Raw genomic sequence first — 17,312 nt, 5'->3', positions numbered from 1 at the left:
GAAAAAAGCCGAGGCGGAGTCGTAAAAAAAGTGACTGAAGTGGGGAAAATTGGGTATCACCCACATTGTCGTTTCTTTTGGGTGGGACCTAGTTGCAACGTTTTAATAAACAAGCCAGCCATGGATAATTCCGGATCCAATGCCGAATTACAAGCACAGTTCTCTTCGGATCCTCGTATGAAGCTCAATGAAGACACAGGCAAATGGTCTTATGTAGGCGACGACGGCATGACCTACGAATACGAAGAATCCGTCGGCGCCTGGTTCCCAGCAGTAACTATTTTCATTTATGCATTGTTGCCACTCCTTCTCGCTTTTTTCCACGCATCACTCAAATCGACAATGTAGTTTAGCGAAGAAATGATTAAAAAGCAACAATTGGCTTATGCAGTGGAAGGCGTCGACGAATCGGTAAGTCATGCTACGTCTTGGATTTCCCGTTTATAAAAGGCAAACCCAGCAACTGAACCGTCGATCCAACTTAGGAACCTGCCGTGGCTCCGCGCCAAAAGAAGAAACGAGTCTACACATTCAACGAGGCAAGTTCAATACTCAGTAAATCTGTTATGAGTTGGCTTATATGAGTTTTTTAACATTGGCGACCGACAGAATGAGAATGACAGCAAGAAGCAAAAGCGCGAACCTCCAAAGAAACCCATTACTTCTGTTTATGTGTCGAATATACCGATGGATACAACGGTGGAGGAGATGAAGGACCGATTTTCAAAGTGTGGTGTTATTATGGAGGATTTGGAGACGGGTGAACCCAAGATCAAAATTTATCGGGATGCTGAAGGCCATCCCAAAGGCGATGCACTCGTTACCTTCTTCAAGGAGGAATCGGTCCCACTGGCCATCGAACTGTTGGACGATGCCGAGCTTCGCTTGGGTGATCCTTCCACTAAAATTAATGTACAAGAAGCCGTTTTCAAGGAGAAACAAAACGTCGGTCAGACCAATGGCAAACCGGCTCCAAAGACAAAAGTCAAGAAGAAACTACATCAATTACAGAGGTAAGAGAAAAAAAAAAACCTGGATTGGTGGTGATACGGCACATGGACACAATTGGGATTATTAGTTGGCTGACAAGGTTAACTGGATTAGGAAACTTGATTGGGTCGATAATGAAGAAGGAAAAAAGACGGAAAAATTTGCAAAAATTGTCATCCTCAAAAACATGTACACACACGAGGAATTGGATGCAAGTATCACTGGATGGAAATGAGTGGAAATCATGTAGGCTCACGTTGATATTTTTTGACCTTGTCAGGAGGATCCGGCTTTGATGCTTGAATTAAAAGAAGACGTACGAGAGGAATGTGAAAAACTGGGTGAAGTGACCAACGTTGTCCTGTATGATGTATGTAACTCAATCGTTTGCCCGGTTATGGCATGCTAACAGCAATGATAGAAAACACCAGGTGGCATTATTTCGGTCCGATTCATGGAAAAGGAGAGTGCCAATGCTTGCGTGCTTGTAAGTTTTTATTGTTTTTTTTTTTCATTTCAATGCAAAAAATGACCGTGAGAGACTGATCTAAATGATGGGATCGAATAGTTGATGAACAATCGATACTTTGCTGGTAAACAAATCAGCGCTGAAATCTACGACGGCAAAACGCGATATGAAAAGACGAGTAGCAAAACAACCGAAGAGGATGAAGAAGCCGAGAAAGCACGACTGGAACGATATGCTAAATGGCTGGAAGAGGGTGGTGGAGACAATGCACCCACTCCCCCAAAGACTCACTCTTCATCTGATATTACTAGTGCCAGTCAACCCTCCGATACCTAAAGATTAGTAGAATTTCCTTCCTTCATTCATGTCCTTTTCTTTTGTTTTTGCTTTTTACCATATGAGAACAAGAAAACAGCACGTCGGTTTCCATTTAGTAAAGGAGACCAGTTCTTTCCAAAGGCAAATGACATATTGGACGAAATTCTCCTCAGCTTGAACGTTCAAGGGATCGTCGATTGGAGTCCTGCAACAGACCATTAGAGTTGTGTGTAAAAAAGAATACGAATCAAAACCTTTTTCTTTTTTCAGGGGCACAGAGAGTGTGTGTGTGTGTGTATAAGTTTTTTTTTTTTTTTTGGTACCACCGAAAGGTTACTCAGATGGGTCGCCCTGCAGGTTGCTTTTTGTTGACAGGCTCACTACCTTTTTCATGTTCACGTATGCCCGGTTCCTTTTTGCTCTTTTGGCTTTTTTTTTTACTGATTGACCCACTCCTTAAAATAGGAAACAAACAGCTTTGACTACCCCTAATTACTGCCCGACCGGGGGTGTGTAATCATTTTCCGGTTGTTGTTTTTTTTCCTTCTCGAGTTTTTGCTATCTCTTTTTTCTTTCTCTCTCTCTCTCTCGTTTTTTTTTTCTCACCTCTTTCTCGGTTTCGTTTGCTTGGTTGGATTGCTTGATGATGCTGCATAAAAACGCTTTTGAACCCAAGGATGCTCGGATAATCAATTTGTATGAGAACGATAACGACGATGATCTCGATGATTTGAGTTTGTTCGGTTCCGAGTCAAAGAAGAACCGTAAACTCATGACAGGCACACAAGCGTTGGCCGAGTTTTTGAATACAACGAGTCCCGAAGAATTTCAACGGCATCCTCCTGAGAAATCCACCTTGAGTTTTCTGAAGCGAATCCCGCGCCGAGTGACCAATTCCCCACGATCCTCCCCTCTTCAAACCACTCTCTCATCATCCTCCACCCTTCTTGAAAGTACATCCACCATTCATCGAAGAAACTATATCGAGATCGTTCCTAAACTGGAGGTACAGACATCCACATCGTCTCCACCCGCCGGAGCTTCACTCGTCACTTCACCGAGCAGCCAACAAATCCCGATGCTACCAAGCAAAAACCGAGATTCCAGCTTATACAGTGGTTCGCTCCGACACTCCATGAGTATCCGGAGCCAAATGAGTACAAGGATTCGGCCGCTGGGACGTCATGATACCACAACCACCTTATCAACGCAAGCCAGTGGTGGCAATCGACGATCGGCCACCGGCTCATCAGCCCCCGTGATCCACACCTACAACGGTACCGATACAGCGTCGATCATGGAAGACTTTAATAGTGGGGACCGCGATAAGCTAGGCGATACCGAAAAACAGGCGTACGCTTTGGTCGTAGCCCACGTCGCAGATAAAGATCCAATTGAGGCTGGCCTCTTGAGTCGTTTGCAACGATACCGGTTTGCCCAAGCCGAAATTCCAAGCAATATCGTCGCAGCCAAATTGGCCGATGAACATTTACGCGCATTAAAAGCATCCTGTGTGAATCCTCCCACCATTGTCTCCGCCCACCCAGCTCGTCGAAAAGCGCGTCACATCCAGGTGCAAACCATGCCTCTTGTGGAATCCACGCCCTCCGTCAACGAACCCGGCAAAAACAAACAATGTAAAAAATGCCAACAACCTGTGTCTTCAGATCACGCTTCCATCCAATCATTACAACGGCAGCTGGAAGAGGAACGACTGCGCCGTCAACGGTTACAGGCGGCACTAGAAGAAACCTTCGATCATTTTGAAACCCTGAGTGGTATGGCTTACAAGAGACTGCGAGAATTGTGGGAAGAAAAATTACGCTGGGAAAATGCGTGCATGGAATTACGGAACGGTAACGATCAGTCCGAAGTCGTCGATTTCCCCGAAAGTGAATATATTGAAGAAGAAGGCGAAGCTAGTCTTGCCCCCGAAGGCACCGCGTGCCAGACAGAAGAAATCGCCGTCAACTAAAAACCCCCTTATAATCATATCCGTTCTTTACTTTTGTCTTGTCCAAAAAAATAAATAACAATGTTAATGATAGTACTTTAAATGGATAAGCATATCTGGCAGTGAAAGGACTCAATTTTAACGGATTGGGAGATCATGACTGAATTTTATTGCGGTAACTAGCAAAGGACATGCTAAAATGCCATGAAACAAACTTTGACACATTTTCAATGATCGTTTGATCTGTCATCAGTCAACTTGAAAGGTCAGAAAGGTCAGAGAGCACATTATCCGACAGCATGGGTTAGGTGTATTAAATTAAGTATCAGATTGTTGATCATCATTCGTTCAAGACCTGTGACACGACGGCTGGAGTCAGGTTGAGGTAAACAGGAGATCTGGGGTATTTTTTTTTCTCCAGATGGACAACACAAGATAATTTGGGGCTGCGACGAGGAGCAGCCAATGACAGACCATTAAACCAGTTCATCTCCCGTAATGAATATAACATAAATGATGCTCCTATTGCGTTTCTCAAGGCAATTGATATAAAAACCAAATGACACGCTACTAGTGTAGTAGATGAGTCAATTACTGCAGAAAATTGAGGGAGAGATTTTTTGTATAAATATAAACATACCAGCACAATCCTTTTTGACCATTCGAATATTGCAAAAAAAAAAATAAGGCTATTGGCACCTTGCATGAACTCCGCAAGTCACACGCATGTCTGGGTCATTATTGCCAGCCTGTCTCATTTTTTCTTGTGCCCTGTTTTCCTGAGTGCTTCCAGAGGCAATCATCTATTTCTTTATATTAGCCCACCTTTTTTTTTCTAACTTGCTTGCACTTTTCTTCCTATTTTGATTTACTTTTTACTGTTCATCGCTTGGCCACCTTTTGTCTATTCATCATGGGTCAAACACCATCCTCCACTCGTCATGACAATGCGTCAACTCGAACTCTCCACTCCTCGTCCATGGTGTCTCAGCGATCAGGTGGTTTTTTACGACGATTGTCACAACGGTTGCATGCTCATCCTACCACTCGTCGTTTTGCACGAGATCAACGTCCTGTGCCTAGTTCAGCTTCCGTGACTTCTTCTGTGCGACGGGCCACCGTCGCCGCCACCACCGCAGCCGTGGCAGCGACCGGTCCTCTAGGATCCGCCCACGGTCAAACTCGCTACCTCAGTTCCGATACAGGAACACCCGTACCCGGAATGCAAGGTCTTCACAGTCCCGGAAGAGGTGCAGCAGCAGGTGGTACCAATGTTTCAAGTTCGGCCGCCTCGATTGTCTCTGCGGTATCCAATGCATCCGATATGTCTCACATGTTGTCCGAGATCATCTCTGCAGCTGTATTAAACGCCCTGCCTCAATCCAATGACTCGGACCGTCAATCTTTTTTCCGTTACGTTCAGCTACCTATGCGATCCCCCAACTCTCAGACCCCGCCTTCTTCTACGACCGCTCCATCTTTACCATCACAGCAAGACGAGGCCAACCCTGCGCATCGAATGTTGCCGATTTTCATCGTTGGTTATCGATCCTCCACGTACGATCCACCTACCGCCCCTTCTCTTCGACGACCGCGATCTACCGTATCCACTTCGTCTTCCCTTGCCACCTTGCAGTCGATGCCACTGTCCACATACTCCAGTCAACAGCCGCCACGGTCGACCCACTCCGCCGCATCCACACGAGAATCCATCCAGGCTCCTACCAACACCAATCAATGGCTCATCTACGTGGTGAGTGGACAACAGGCCCATCCGCCTTGGCCTCTGCATGATAACCCGACGTACGAGGAACTGCTGTGGTTATCCAACGTTCTCGGACCGGCCAGACCGCCTACCACGACGCAGGCCGCCATTGATGCTACGCTCCCAGTCATTCTTTGGTCCGATGACAGTTCGCAAAAGTATAACGAACAGTGTCTCGTGTGTCTCGATCAATTTGCTCCCAAACAGGCCGTCCGCGTACTAAAGTGTCGCCACGTTTTCCACATGGAATGCGTCGATCGATGGCTTGTCGAAGGTCATAATTCTTGTCCTGTCTGTCGTGGCGTACCAGTTCAATCGACTCCTTCACCAGCGCAGGCGCAGTAAATCATTGCAGTGTTTAAAGCATCTATCCGTCATTATCATTATAATATACCCTATCTCATTGCTACTCACTATAAAAACAAAAAAGAAAGAAAGAGACAGAACAAGAAAGAAGCATGTTTGGCATGACTGCGATTTGGTTTATTTACACTGGCACCTTGAGCGATGCTAAGCAGTACAAGTTATTGTCCAACAGTAACAACGATTCCCCCTCTGGGGTCCATTGAATTTTTCGAATATTGAATTGACCTGCAGGATTTGATTCAGATGATTCCCTTTTATCATGTAATTTCCAAAAGACTTACTGGTAGGTACCGCCAAGGGAAGAATACGAATATTTCCAATGGCGTGATGAGATGCGTTTTCCTGATGCTGGTGTTGGATGATGTAGATATGCTCGTCGCCACAGATCATGGCCAGCAGAAACCGGCGTGGGTTCCACAGGGCTTGACGAATCGGTTTTTGTTGTATGATGATGGCACAGCATTGCATGTCCTTTGTAGACCATAACCAAAGGGTGGTTGGCATGGCATCTACTCAGATAAAGTTTTCGCTCAGTAACACACACTTAATGTTGGCACCTCATTCCCTCTTTACCATTTCGGGCACATATCATGTTCCCGTCGGCACTAAATTGGCACAGACCGATGCCTGTTTTTGGATGATGGATATTATATTCAGGGCGTAATATAGGGATATTAAAAGGTCGTCGTATGATTTGTCGGTCTAAAAAGTGGACGTGGTTAGTTGCATGAACGTCCTCATGTTGCACACAGAACTCATTTTCCTTACATTCAATGGCGGGTATGGCGGAGGGGGTGGTTGTGGACAAGTTGATGCTTTCTTCATAAATAATCTGTAAAAAGAGATATAAAAATGAATGCCCATCCCTCACCCTCATCTTGCAAAGGAAAATTGAATGATAACTTACGGGATAAGCTTTGTTCGTCGGTCGCTGGACGGACGGATGGGACAATATACCACATACATCCCAACTGGATGTGCTCAGAATGCGAATCTGAGAAAATAACGAGTTATTTTTTCCTTCCAACGTGCTTCGTGCCTGTGTGATTTGCAAAAACTCACCTTTTGATCATAGCTACCTATAGCAAGTAATTGACTGTTGTGACTCCAGGTCACAGATTTGATGCCCAATCCGTATTCATATGCTTGGTAGGATGCGACGAGATAACCATCCGGTCGGTAAATCAGCAATTGATACTATACCACAACAATGACAGTTAGGCGCGTGAGGGCGGGCGAGCGTACAGGAACGAAGAGAAACATACATACAAGCAGTCATCCCATACTGCGATATAGCGACTATCCGGTGACCATTGCAGATTTTCCATGTCGACTGTATCTGTGGCAAATTGCTGTGGAGGTTATATGAGCGGAACCGTCAGCGGCGACAAAAAATAATTGCATGTCCACGCGAGATTTTTTACCGTCAGTAATACCAAAGTCGATCCATTATAGATACTGATGTGATCCTTTCCATGCTTCATCTCCACAATGGCTAAATATTTTCCATCGGGGCTTGGTTCACACCCTTTATAAAACTCGCATAAGTATCGCAATAAAGTGGGACGTCGGACGTCGTAGACGATTTTCATGCAATAAGAGATCGTTACCTTTGTCCGCAAATTTGGGATATCGAATGTATTCAATCCTTTGATCCGCCAGATTCCAAAACACCATTCGCAACTATAATACGGATACATATCGTTATTGAGCGCTTTTTTCGTCGGAGCGGGTCACCACAAATGTACTCACGTCACAAGCACTAATGACCGTTTTTGAATCGGTACTCCATCGTATACTGGTAATTTTACTGGCTGTTTCCTGAATGGTGCTGTGCCATGGCGTGCCTCCGACCTCCCACACTTCAATAGTCCCCGAAGCATAGTGGGCATTCAGAACGTAACGTGAATCGGGAGACCAGACCACGAGATCAATGGTCCGCATACAGTGAAAGATGTGTACGATGGCGAGATCATGTGAGTGTCTGCGTATGACGAGCCGTTTATCGACGGCGTTGGCTAAATACGTGCAATCGGGAGATATTTTGCATTGGTAAGCTGTATGGCTGTACAGATCACTGTAACGAAACACCATGAGTTGGGGAACAAAACGGAATCGCGTTGTGTGGCCAGAGCGGAGAACACTCGGGTTTCCTGCTTTTTTATTCTTCTCTTTTTGAACAGTCACCTGACTCTTCAATCCCGCCCCCTCCCATTGTAGAATATCCACCCTTGAAAAAACGGCTCGTGCCACTTGCCTGTCAAAATGTCGCGACCCTTTGTCACTGTCTGTCGTGCGCTCCGTCGCCAACCCACCCTCACTTCGTTGGCTTCCAAAGCTTGCTTTAGCACTTCTTTACGTCGTGCCCAACAAACCTCGACTGACCCCAACGGCAAAACCCACTTTGGTTTCCGCGATGTCCCTGAAAAGGAAAAGGAATCGTTAGGTACACACACATCAGGCACACTCAAGCAGCGACATTCGTTAACTGACAAGAGTTATTATTCATGTAGTGCATGAAGTGTTTGCCAATGTAGCTAGTAAATACGACGTCATGAACGACGCGATGAGCATGGGCATTCATCGCTTATGGAAAGATCACTTTATCCGGTCCATGGCACCAGGCCCAGGGACCAAATTACTGGATGTTGCAGGAGGCACTGGTAAGGTGACCTGCTTAAAGGGAATAACGTACATATGCTGAGCAGTTTTCGTAGGTGATATCGCTTTACGATTCTTGGATTATTGCCAACATTATCACGGAGATTCAACGGCTCAGGTGCAGATGGTCGATATTAACGCACACATGCTTGAAGAAGGCAAAAAGCGGTTCCAGACAACTCCTTATGCCAACAGTGAGTCTCTATACCTTGATTACAATTGTTTTTTTTTCCTCCATCCAAAAGCTAAAACAATTTTTCTTGGAAGCCAATCAAGCGAGCTTTTTGGTTCAAAATGCAGAGGATCTTAAAGATGTGCCCTCCTCCTCGGTTGATATCTACACCATTGCATTTGGTATTCGCAATTGCACCCACGTCGACAGAGTAGTCAAGGAAGCTTATCGTGTGCTGAAACCGGGAGGACGATTCATGTGTCTTGAATTCAGCAAAGTCGACAATCCAGTGATTAGCAAGTAAGGCAATAGTATTACAGTTATATAGATACATGTCTCTCTGGTTGAGAGCAACTCACCCGTTTGGTTGAATAGAGTCTATGATGCATTCTCTTTCGAGGTGATTCCTGTGATGGGACAAATCATTGCTAATGACCGTGCTTCGTATCAATATCTGGTGGAGAGTATCCGCAAGTTCTACTCTCAAGAAGAATTTGCAAAGATCATTCGGGACGCCGGTTTTAGTACAGTTGGAAGCGGTTACGAAAACCTCACATTTGGCGTTGCCGCCATTCACAGCGGATATAAAATCTAGCGATTTATTTCACAAACTCATCCATTGATTTATCTGGCCGATGTCCAAGCAAAAAACAAAACAAGTTCATGATACTGTATACATAACGGAACATAGATCGACGATTCATTTTGTATAGATGATTGAAAAATACATTATTTTACAGTCAACTCGTTTGTATAGCTTTTGGTTGTGTTGATACAAGCACGTCGCAATGTGCTTTTGTTCCAATTGATTTTTATTTTTTTAGGAAATGTTTAATCTGAACAGGGATAAGCACGAAATCAGTCGTGACCGTTCATGGCACCATCTGGATGCTTCTGGTCTTCGGCCTTTTGTACTCCTGTACGGATAGCATTCATGTCCTGAGAAGCTCGACGTCTCAGACCGGGCACAAATTGGACCACCTTGTAGCCGATGGGAGTACTAAGTCGAACCATAGTGGTGGCCCCAAAGTAGGATGACGATGCCAAGAAACTGGCCAACAGAGCCGCACCAACAACCGGCAGTAGAACCGCGCCGCACATGGCAAGGACCCCCAGTTGAATCGTGGTGGCAAACGTACCCGCAATCATCGTCAATGTCACCAAGGACCCACCGGCAAATGTAAGGAAAACCAACAGGGGAACACTAATGAGAGCGACAAAGAGGTAGCCACCAATGCGGAAACTTGAGTACTGTTGCCAGATGCGTTGAAACAAATCCCACAAGCGCATCATTTGATTCTTTACAGAATAATAGGTGTGGCTAGTGTCGTCTGAAAACGTTTGCAGTTTGTGGTTTAGTTTATCGCCTGCATCGTGGGCTCTGAGTGTCGCGGTTTCCGCCCAGTTTTCTAGATGCTGTTCTTCGACTGGATGCTCTTCGGACGACATGTTACCACTGCAATTCTATAAAAGATCGAAAATATGAAGACGAGGGACAGAAGAAGGACGAAAAGGAAGAAGAAAAAAAAAGAGCTCACATTAGGAGGCCATGCTTTTATGTAAAAAAGGTGATCATTATATAATAGAGGAATGGTTGGAAAACAAAGAACAAATATTTTTCTAGTGCGCATTGTTGCGGCAAGTCTGTCACTTGTTAGGAACCATGATGAGGATGGAAATAGACAAGATGAAAGCAGGTTTTGGGAAAACATTATTTATGCTTGCACGGAATTCTCTTCGGCGGAAGACACCGCCGTCGCTCCGGTAGGACCGGCCATTGTTGCCAGGGGCTCTTCCGATACCATGGCCTCGGCAGGCTGCATACTCTCGGTGTCGTCAGCAAGAACATGAGGCGCCAGACTAGGGTGCTGGGCAGCATCGTTGAGATCAGACTGATCTCGCTTTTCTGCCACCTCCAATTCAGTCACTTGTTCAATTGTTGGCGTTTTCGTCGTCATTGGTGCCGGGATCGAATCCTCAGTAGGATTGTTGGATGCCTGCGAATCTTTGGGCTGCATCACGTCGTGGGTCTCGTTGACGACTTTTGGTTCAGCAGGGACCGCATCGCTGACAGGTTCAGGTCCCTCGTCCTCTTCATCTTCAAAAACAATAGGTCGAGTCGCTAATGTCCAATAAAAAAGATCCCGTTATTAGATTCCAATGAACATAAGGAAAAAAACATGTTATATAACTACATTTCACCCATTTAAAAGTGTGTATACTGTTGCCTTGGGAATGCGAAGCCCATTTCTTTTCCCTAGCAATGAAACGAGGTAAGCTCTCACGTCGTCAGGTTTGCGTAAGCAAAAAAAAAAAAAAAAAAAAAAAAAAGTGCTTCCTACCAAGCTTGCACAGGTTGGGAAATGGCTCTTTGAAGTCGGTCGTTGTCTAAACCGTTGTATTTCCTTTCGCGTCGCGCAACACTGACAGACATTTTTTTTAAAGTTGCCGAGATTGCTGCACAGTGGGCGGGTCTGACAAATTTGGGCGTGAGGTTTCTTGAGCCTGTTTTGTTCGTGGGACGGAGATTCTTCTCATTTGGCCAATCAGGAGCTACGACAGTGAACTTTCCAACCCACTTTATGTTATGATCCAGCGATATCAAATCAACAACAAAGCGTCTTAGACATTATCATTTGAATGATTTCTTAATTTACGGTAGTCATCCTCAATGGCATATACAGCTGAAAGTAACGAAAGCGTTCTTTCGTTTTCAACGATGTAATGGTTCCAACGACGATCCCATGCCTGTTCTTTTATTTCCCAACAACAGCGTTTTTGAATTAGGACAGCGAATAAAGTTAATAACAAATATTATTCTTTTTGCCTGTCAAAGGGGAGAATAACGTCCTTTTTTGGTGTGGTTCTATATTGATGAAAAAAGAGCATGCTTGTTAATGTATTTCAGTACGCACGCTCTTTATCGTCATTGAGATCTACTTAAATATGAGGACACCATCCATGCCACAGCGACACAACAACCATTGAACATGAGGTGCCTAAATCTTCAAGCAAGTGCTATTGATGACGTAACAACCATTTGATTGGACACGGTGTATTAATTTGGTTTTTTTGAGGTTTTTTTGATCGGAAAAAGATAGGCGAGGTTGCCAGGAGCCATTGAAGTGGATAGGTGGTATTAGTTCGATTGAAAGCATGCAACAGCCTGAATCTCGCTCTTCCTCGAGTACGCCTTCTAGTGCTTCACCGACTCAATTTTCACAACCTTCTTCAGAGCTCAAACCCAATGCGGCGACCACGACGAATGCACGTCAGGCACTGGGCGACCAGCTGAACGAACTATTGCAAGTGCTTTTTGAATTGAGCGTGATCGTCTATGATTTCCAACCGGATGGCAATAAGCTCGTATGGAACAAAGTGTAAGCCTTGCGTTTCGTGGTCGTACTTTTTAGCTGCTTGTGTTTCTCATGGGAATGCCTAGGAACACGGTGATTGATCACTACAAAAAGATTGACGAACTGAAAAACGATATTGATGCTTACATTCCAGAAGAAGTGATAAAGTGAGTTGGAGAATTAGGCTCAAAAAAGTCATCGTTGGAATCTTTTTCATTTACGTGAATTATCAAAGCTATGTGGAGACGGGCAGAAACCCGGACATCTTTACCCAAGCATTTGTGGAAAGAGCCGCCACAGAAAATCAATTCACCAACGGGAAAATCCAAGCCATCAGTGTACGTGGATCCCACCAAATCTGTGTTATACACAGGAATGAACGTGTGGCTTATTTGTTCTCGCTATATAGGACTTCAAGTCAATGCTGTCGACTGAATTCGCCAAATCGTTCCCGGATTTGTACGATAACACCGATCTTTTCGCCAACACTTCCTCCGAGAACAGCAGCTCCTAAGCCATTGTCTTTTTTTCCCCTTGTATTTCCTTTTCATTGCGCCCACCCTCCATGATTGACTCCTCCTCAACATCAGCATATCTACCTTTTTATATATATATATATATATACACACACGCTACACTTGGTACAGCGTTTTCTATTTATCGCAACCGACGCCTTTGATCAAATATGAGAAATCACCCAAATGGAAGGCTGATTATGGAAGATATCTGCTATTTGATCGATTCTCTATGTGACAATTCTAAGCACCAAAAGGAAGCCTCGTTATGGATTATGATGTGCAATGACTCGTAACGCCTAGATTATCTCGATCTGTACCTTCAGGGATATCTGGATGGCAGCCTAAGGAGTGGAGGATTTCTCACGTCAATAAAACGTAGCACACAGGCCTTTATAAATAAGAAAACAACCATCTCTTGATACAAATCATACTTCTTTTCAACTGTCGTTGCACTAAACTGTCATCGTATAAAACTTGTGGGAAGGGACCGATGGTTGCAATATTCACAAGAGCTTTCTCTTTTATTCATTTCAACAGACAAACCAGGATCCAAAAAGATAGGGCCATGCATTTATTCTCAGCTTCTCCGACGCTTATTAGGGCCTTCATCGGATGATTCTGATGAACTTATTTGTTGATCATCTTTATCCTCATCATCGTCGTTGTTTAACAGACTTTGTAACATGAGTCGTCGACGACGTTTGGCCGCCTGATTTGTATCCACCATGTTCCTTAATAAATTGCCTTGTAAACCTAAATTGTGAGGTCCAATAATAGAGTGATGAACGTGTTCAATGGATTTAAAGTATTTCACCGTCTAAATTACATGAAATAACATCATTAGAAAAAAGTCAGCCATGATTTTTTTTTCAGGTTCGTTTTACCTTGACATGGAGTTCTAATGTCGCATCTTCATCACATACAATTAATCCTTTAGGGTGCATCTGTATCGCTGATACAGTCCACATGTGGTTGACGCCTTCTTCAATGCATTTTGCGAGTGCCAGACTCTTGTGTGCACCGGTAATGACTAACACCACTTCCCGAGCATCCATCACCGTTCTAAGAAAAAAAACCGCCATCATTAACCATGCTTATATAACCCAACGAATCAGGGGGGGGCCAAACCCCACAACAACAACAACAACAAATCACTTACGCTACGCCAACCGTCAGCGCCAGTTTGGGTACTCGTGTGACATCGCCTCCAAAAAATCGAGCATTGGCGATGATGGTTTCGTAAGCCAATGTTTTTACGCGTGTACGCGAAGTCAATGAGGATCCAGGTTCATTGAATGCGATGTGACCATCCGGCCCAATTCCTTTTTTTTTCCAATCATGCGTTAATAATTTCACGGGTTTTCTTACAGGCATGAAAAATGGAGCGGGTCCAAAAAAGCAGTATTGTTGTACGATGCCTACCTCCAAGAAATAGCTCAATACCACCTGACTTGGCTATTTCAGCTTCAAATTTGCGACACTCTTCGTCCAAATTCTCAGCATTGCCGTCTAAAATGTGTACGTTTTCCTTTTTGATGTTGACATGCTGGAAGAGATGCTTCCACATGAATGCACGATACGATTGTGGATGATCCCTGAAAAGAAATGAGTCCATAGTGAGAAATGACAATTCCAACAAAGGTCGTTGAGAAGGGTCCAGAAATCGATGGCAGAAAAGAATAAAGATAAACTGCTTTACCTTGGTAAACCGACGTATTCGTCCATGTTAAAGGTGACGACGTGTTCAAAACTAACTTCGCCTGCATTATAAAATTCGACCAGTTTATGGTAGACACCAATGGGCGATGAACCGGTGGGGAGACCCAGGACAAACGGTCGCTGCTTGGTAGGCTGAAATTGGTTGATACGCTCTTTTACATAATAGGCTGCAACAACGGCTTCAGTCACACGGTGTCGCGTTATATATGTAGCCAACGAAAAATGTACCTGCATAAGCAGAGACTTCCTCATAATCCTGCCGCACAATCAGACGCATGCTATGTTGTTATTATAAAAGGAAAAGAAGAAAAAGAAGAAATCGAAAAAGCAAAGGCTGTCGAACAAATGAAGGAAAAGAAAGACCGAACGAAAAAAAAAAAAAGGAAGACCCTGCAAACCTACAATGGCGGAAGTTGAATCGCCGCACGTCACGGTGTTTCGTGACAATGTTCGGTGGCATATGTAACCCCATTGCTCTTTCAGTCAATTGTATGTCCTTTTTATTTGCACAATATAAAAAAAAATTGACGTTGGCACGGATACATATAGCCGATGATGACTTGTTAAATAGTGCAAGAGGCCTATTGTCGGAGTGTCAATATTTGCTTAGGTAAAAAAACTTTGACCCTATCGTTTTGTCCGTGATAACCAAAAAATCTCAGCTAGCTTTTTTAGCTGGTAATAAGGCATGATCATACATCTGAACTATCCAGACGTGGATAAAACTCTTGTGTTTCCGGCTGCAGCCGCTCAATTGCCGGAATGGCTTCCTAATCCGCTGGTGTATTTGTTGAAGCACTCGGCGGGTTTTGCAGCGGAAGTGAATTCATAAAAAATATGTCTCTTTAACACATGGGTTCTGCACGCTGTCCATCGGCAAAACCACAGGAAATGATGGTTTCAACCACATCATCCCCTAAACTATTTAGTCGCTGGTCGGTGCAGCTTGGTTCTATCGGCTGATAAAACGTTAGCTTGAACCCAAGTGGAAATGAAGGGTGTGCTTCATATAATTATTTATGCATAAACCTATTCAATATTAAACACGTGGCTCAAGGTAGGTAATGATATTTAACAACGAAACTTCCCGCCGTATGGTCCAAACTCAGCATCCATCATCGATTCATTCTGGATAACTGCCAGCTCACACATGGTCCTTGGAGGATGACTGACAAATCATATTTTAACTATGAACCTTGACCCAACTACTAGTTTATGCGATATATTATGATTGGATGTCGCGTACTTTTACAGTTTGTTGTTTGAAACCGGCTTGAAACGATAATCTCATTTTGAAAAAGTCCGATTTGACATGGTCGATACCCGAGCACAAGAATAAAGAGCAACATCGGCGAGAAGCCACCTCTTGAGAAGGTCTTGCCATGCAGAACTTGTCCATATTCGAAACTTATTTCTTGCACCCGATACTATTGGAAACCGTCCCCATGTTGCACAGTTCTCAGCTTTCGAGAAATAAATAACCATATTTTTTCTATCGGATAGTGTCTCCATAAAAGGAACAAGAACCGTCGTTGAATTATAAATGTTCAATGCACAATTTGCCTCAATAGCATGAACCCAAGAGAGAAAGCTTGGCGTGGATGAATGGATGGCAGCTAACGGTTGCCAGCTTTCGTGAGCGACGTGTATGCGGCCACGGATTAAAATCAGACCGCATAAATCAGAGTGATGAACAAAGAGATACTATTGGCGGATGCTGGTGGAATCAAAGCAGGTTACCGCATCAACGTGTTGACTAAAACTCTTTTTTTATGAAGAAGCATAGGTGAACGATGAATACAGCTGTTAAAATGCAACATAAAGAAACCTTCCGACATTCAATAGGCTTTTTTTTAGTCAACGCACCCTGGGGAAAAAGAGAAAAACTACAAAAAAAAGCACAGGTATACCGTGACACGCTTCTCGAAAAAAGCTGATCCATCAATGAAAAAGGTCACGCAAAGTAATGGAAAGATGAAGAAGAAAAAAAGTGGGTATGTGAAAAAGCTTAGTTGAGTTCGGCTTGATCAATGGCTCTTAACCGTCGCATGATACGATCCATTTCTCCTTTGACCATGGTCATGATGCCTTCGTGGGACGTGGTCGATTCTTCCGAAGCATCAAGCGTCTTTTTCAACTGAATCACCTGTTCCTGTACACTTCGAATAGTGTCGAGTTGCTGTTTCTCCATGGCCGCGTGAGCTTCCTCCAACTGACGAATATCTTGTTTGTTGGCTGCATCCTTATCAAGCCGTGACTGTACTTCTTGGTGCAATGTCAGTGCTCGAGTGGATGCATCGGCGAGTTCCTGATAGGCATCGAGAATGACGGTTCGTAAATGTTCTTTTTCCGCTCGGTATTGTTCGTGCAAAGTTCGAATCTCTTCCCGCACTTGGTTATACTCTTCTTGTGCTGTTCGTTCAATGACCTCCTGTTGTTCCTTCGCTGCCCGCAATTCGTCATCCAACTCCTTGAGATGGCCCATCCCCTGACGAGCTGTCTCAATTTCATCCGTGTACTTTTTCACTTGGCCTTCAAAGAAGAAGGCCGTCGCTTTCGCATTCTCGGCCTGTCGATCTTTGCGGTTGCTCATGTCGGTTAATGTCTGGATTTCGGTTTTTAGTTTTCGATTGGTACGTCCACTCTCTTGAGCATACAGTTCGGCTTGTTTGGCTTGCTGACGAGTTTGGTCCAGTTCCAATCGCAATTGGTTCAGTTCTCGTTCAGCCTTGGAGATCTTTTGTTGGAGTTCGCCGATATCTGTACCTGTGGTTCGGCCGGTCCGAGTCAAGCTGCCTAAGGAGAAGGGTTGGCCATCCGAGGTATTTCCCTCCCATTGCCCAATACCTGACTTGCATCACTTACTTTCGTGATCATCGCCCATGGTGGTAATAAACAAGTGGATATTATGCTGGAGTTAAAAAGAGTCAGATAACCGGAAATATGGGGTTGCAAAAAAGTGAAAAGAAAAAAAAAAGGGAGCACCACACCCACGCAAAAAAAAAAAAAAAAAAAAGAAGTAGG

General features: G+C 44.2%; 10 protein-coding genes across 10 annotated transcripts; 5 read left to right on the top strand and 5 right to left on the bottom strand.

Moving 5' to 3' along the window:
- The first annotated feature begins 33 nt into the window (after positions 1-33).
- On the top strand, positions 34-1,434 carry BYT42DRAFT_564017 (uncharacterized protein). The gene is made up of 5 exons (XM_051567680.1): positions 34-411; positions 486-539; positions 610-1,013; positions 1,105-1,201; positions 1,271-1,434. The coding sequence occupies exons 1-5, from the start codon at positions 361-363 to the stop codon at positions 1,397-1,399; spliced, it is 735 nt and encodes a 244-aa protein (XP_051425594.1). The 5' UTR covers positions 34-360; the 3' UTR covers positions 1,400-1,434.
- Positions 1,435-2,189: 755 nt separating this feature from the next.
- BYT42DRAFT_564012 (uncharacterized protein) lies at positions 2,190-3,827 on the top strand. The gene has a single exon (XM_051567679.1). It carries the CDS (start codon positions 2,421-2,423, stop codon positions 3,750-3,752), a length of 1,332 nt encoding a protein of 443 aa, XP_051425593.1. The 5' UTR covers positions 2,190-2,420; the 3' UTR covers positions 3,753-3,827.
- A 385-nt stretch (positions 3,828-4,212) lies between these two features.
- On the top strand, positions 4,213-5,954 carry BYT42DRAFT_564011 (uncharacterized protein). The gene is made up of 2 exons (XM_051567678.1): positions 4,213-4,301; positions 4,372-5,954. Exon 2 carries the CDS (start codon positions 4,645-4,647, stop codon positions 5,839-5,841), a length of 1,197 nt encoding a protein of 398 aa, XP_051425592.1. The 5' UTR covers positions 4,213-4,301; positions 4,372-4,644; the 3' UTR covers positions 5,842-5,954.
- Positions 5,955-7,996, bottom strand: BYT42DRAFT_564009 (uncharacterized protein). Its single transcript, XM_051567677.1, has 10 exons — positions 7,615-7,996; positions 7,473-7,545; positions 7,287-7,390; positions 7,128-7,214; positions 6,925-7,059; positions 6,770-6,856; positions 6,631-6,694; positions 6,436-6,564; positions 6,144-6,371; positions 5,955-6,087 (listed from the first exon to the last, which is right to left on the bottom strand). The coding sequence occupies exons 1-10, from the start codon at positions 7,954-7,956 to the stop codon at positions 5,984-5,986; spliced, it is 1,353 nt and encodes a 450-aa protein (XP_051425591.1). The 5' UTR covers positions 7,957-7,996; the 3' UTR covers positions 5,955-5,983.
- Positions 7,997-8,127: 131 nt separating this feature from the next.
- On the top strand, positions 8,128-9,290 carry BYT42DRAFT_493738 (UbiE/COQ5 methyltransferase; the record flags this gene model as incomplete). The annotated part of the gene is made up of 5 exons (XM_051564244.1): positions 8,128-8,308; positions 8,376-8,525; positions 8,580-8,717; positions 8,791-8,995; positions 9,071-9,290. The coding sequence occupies 5 exons, from the start codon at positions 8,128-8,130 to the stop codon at positions 9,288-9,290; spliced, it is 894 nt and encodes a 297-aa protein (XP_051425590.1).
- A 173-nt stretch (positions 9,291-9,463) lies between these two features.
- Positions 9,464-10,233, bottom strand: BYT42DRAFT_564006 (uncharacterized protein). Its single transcript, XM_051567676.1, has one exon. The coding sequence runs from the start codon at positions 10,142-10,144 to the stop codon at positions 9,554-9,556; it is 591 nt and encodes a 196-aa protein (XP_051425589.1). The 5' UTR covers positions 10,145-10,233; the 3' UTR covers positions 9,464-9,553.
- On the bottom strand, positions 10,228-11,167 carry BYT42DRAFT_564002 (uncharacterized protein). Its single transcript, XM_051567675.1, has 3 exons — positions 11,038-11,167; positions 10,891-10,952; positions 10,228-10,817 (listed from the first exon to the last, which is right to left on the bottom strand). Exons 1-3 carry the CDS (start codon positions 11,127-11,129, stop codon positions 10,411-10,413), a joined length of 561 nt encoding a protein of 186 aa, XP_051425588.1. The 5' UTR covers positions 11,130-11,167; the 3' UTR covers positions 10,228-10,410.
- A 324-nt stretch (positions 11,168-11,491) lies between these two features.
- On the top strand, positions 11,492-13,002 carry BYT42DRAFT_278516 (transcription factor subunit Med10 of mediator complex-domain-containing protein). Its single transcript, XM_051562829.1, has 4 exons — positions 11,492-12,075; positions 12,138-12,218; positions 12,287-12,389; positions 12,461-13,002. Exons 1-4 carry the CDS (start codon positions 11,852-11,854, stop codon positions 12,563-12,565), a joined length of 513 nt encoding a protein of 170 aa, XP_051425587.1. The 5' UTR covers positions 11,492-11,851; the 3' UTR covers positions 12,566-13,002.
- A 144-nt stretch (positions 13,003-13,146) lies between these two features.
- On the bottom strand, positions 13,147-14,565 carry BYT42DRAFT_493248 (glucosamine-6-phosphate isomerase 1; the record flags this gene model as incomplete). The annotated part of the gene is made up of 6 exons (XM_051564202.1): positions 13,147-13,386; positions 13,454-13,631; positions 13,729-13,891; positions 13,992-14,164; positions 14,269-14,455; positions 14,517-14,565. The coding sequence occupies 6 exons, from the start codon at positions 14,563-14,565 to the stop codon at positions 13,147-13,149; spliced, it is 990 nt and encodes a 329-aa protein (XP_051425586.1).
- A 1,374-nt stretch (positions 14,566-15,939) lies between these two features.
- BYT42DRAFT_563994 (uncharacterized protein) lies at positions 15,940-17,302 on the bottom strand. The gene has a single exon (XM_051567674.1). It carries the CDS (start codon positions 16,879-16,881, stop codon positions 16,297-16,299), a length of 585 nt encoding a protein of 194 aa, XP_051425585.1. The 5' UTR covers positions 16,882-17,302; the 3' UTR covers positions 15,940-16,296.
- Positions 17,303-17,312: the final 10 nt, after the last annotated feature.

Source organism: Radiomyces spectabilis (assembly GCF_025331425.1).
Source record: "Radiomyces spectabilis strain NRRL 2753 chromosome Unknown BYT42scaffold_4, whole genome shotgun sequence".
Lineage (NCBI taxonomy): Eukaryota > Fungi > Mucoromycota > Mucoromycetes > Mucorales > Radiomycetaceae > Radiomyces > Radiomyces spectabilis.
Note: the sequence above shows the minus strand (reverse complement) of the source record. Positions and strands in the feature narration are given on the sequence as shown.

Coding starts and splice junctions, on each gene's coding strand:
- BYT42DRAFT_563994 (XM_051567674.1), bottom strand. CDS start 16,881: ATGAGCAACCGCAAAGATCGACAGGCCGAGAATGCGAAAGCGACGGCC.
- BYT42DRAFT_564017 (XM_051567680.1), top strand. CDS start 361: ATGATTAAAAAGCAACAATTGGCTTATGCAGTGGAAGGCGTCGACGAA. Junction 540..609: donor GAGTCTACACATTCAACGAG/GCAAGTTCAATA, acceptor GGCGACCGACAG/AATGAGAATGACAGCAAGAA. Junction 1,202..1,270: donor ACACACACGAGGAATTGGAT/GCAAGTATCACT, acceptor TGACCTTGTCAG/GAGGATCCGGCTTTGATGCT.
- BYT42DRAFT_564009 (XM_051567677.1), bottom strand. CDS start 7,956: ATGGTGTTTCGTTACAGTGATCTGTACAGCCATACAGCTTACCAATGC. Junction 6,695..6,769: donor CGACGAACAAAGCTTATCCC/GTAAGTTATCAT, acceptor CTCTTTTTACAG/ATTATTTATGAAGAAAGCAT. Junction 6,565..6,630: donor CGCCATACCCGCCATTGAAT/GTAAGGAAAATG, acceptor TCCACTTTTTAG/ACCGACAAATCATACGACGA.
- BYT42DRAFT_564012 (XM_051567679.1), top strand. CDS start 2,421: ATGATGCTGCATAAAAACGCTTTTGAACCCAAGGATGCTCGGATAATC.
- BYT42DRAFT_564002 (XM_051567675.1), bottom strand. CDS start 11,129: ATGTCTGTCAGTGTTGCGCGACGCGAAAGGAAATACAACGGTTTAGAC. Junction 10,953..11,037: donor TCCCAACCTGTGCAAGCTTG/GTAGGAAGCACT, acceptor TTTCATTGCTAG/GGAAAAGAAATGGGCTTCGC. Junction 10,818..10,890: donor CACTTTTAAATGGGTGAAAT/GTAGTTATATAA, acceptor ATTGGACATTAG/CGACTCGACCTATTGTTTTT.
- BYT42DRAFT_564006 (XM_051567676.1), bottom strand. CDS start 10,144: ATGTCGTCCGAAGAGCATCCAGTCGAAGAACAGCATCTAGAAAACTGG.
- BYT42DRAFT_564011 (XM_051567678.1), top strand. CDS start 4,645: ATGGGTCAAACACCATCCTCCACTCGTCATGACAATGCGTCAACTCGA.
- BYT42DRAFT_278516 (XM_051562829.1), top strand. CDS start 11,852: ATGCAACAGCCTGAATCTCGCTCTTCCTCGAGTACGCCTTCTAGTGCT. Junction 12,076..12,137: donor AAGCTCGTATGGAACAAAGT/GTAAGCCTTGCG, acceptor GGGAATGCCTAG/GAACACGGTGATTGATCACT. Junction 12,219..12,286: donor ATTCCAGAAGAAGTGATAAA/GTGAGTTGGAGA, acceptor GAATTATCAAAG/CTATGTGGAGACGGGCAGAA.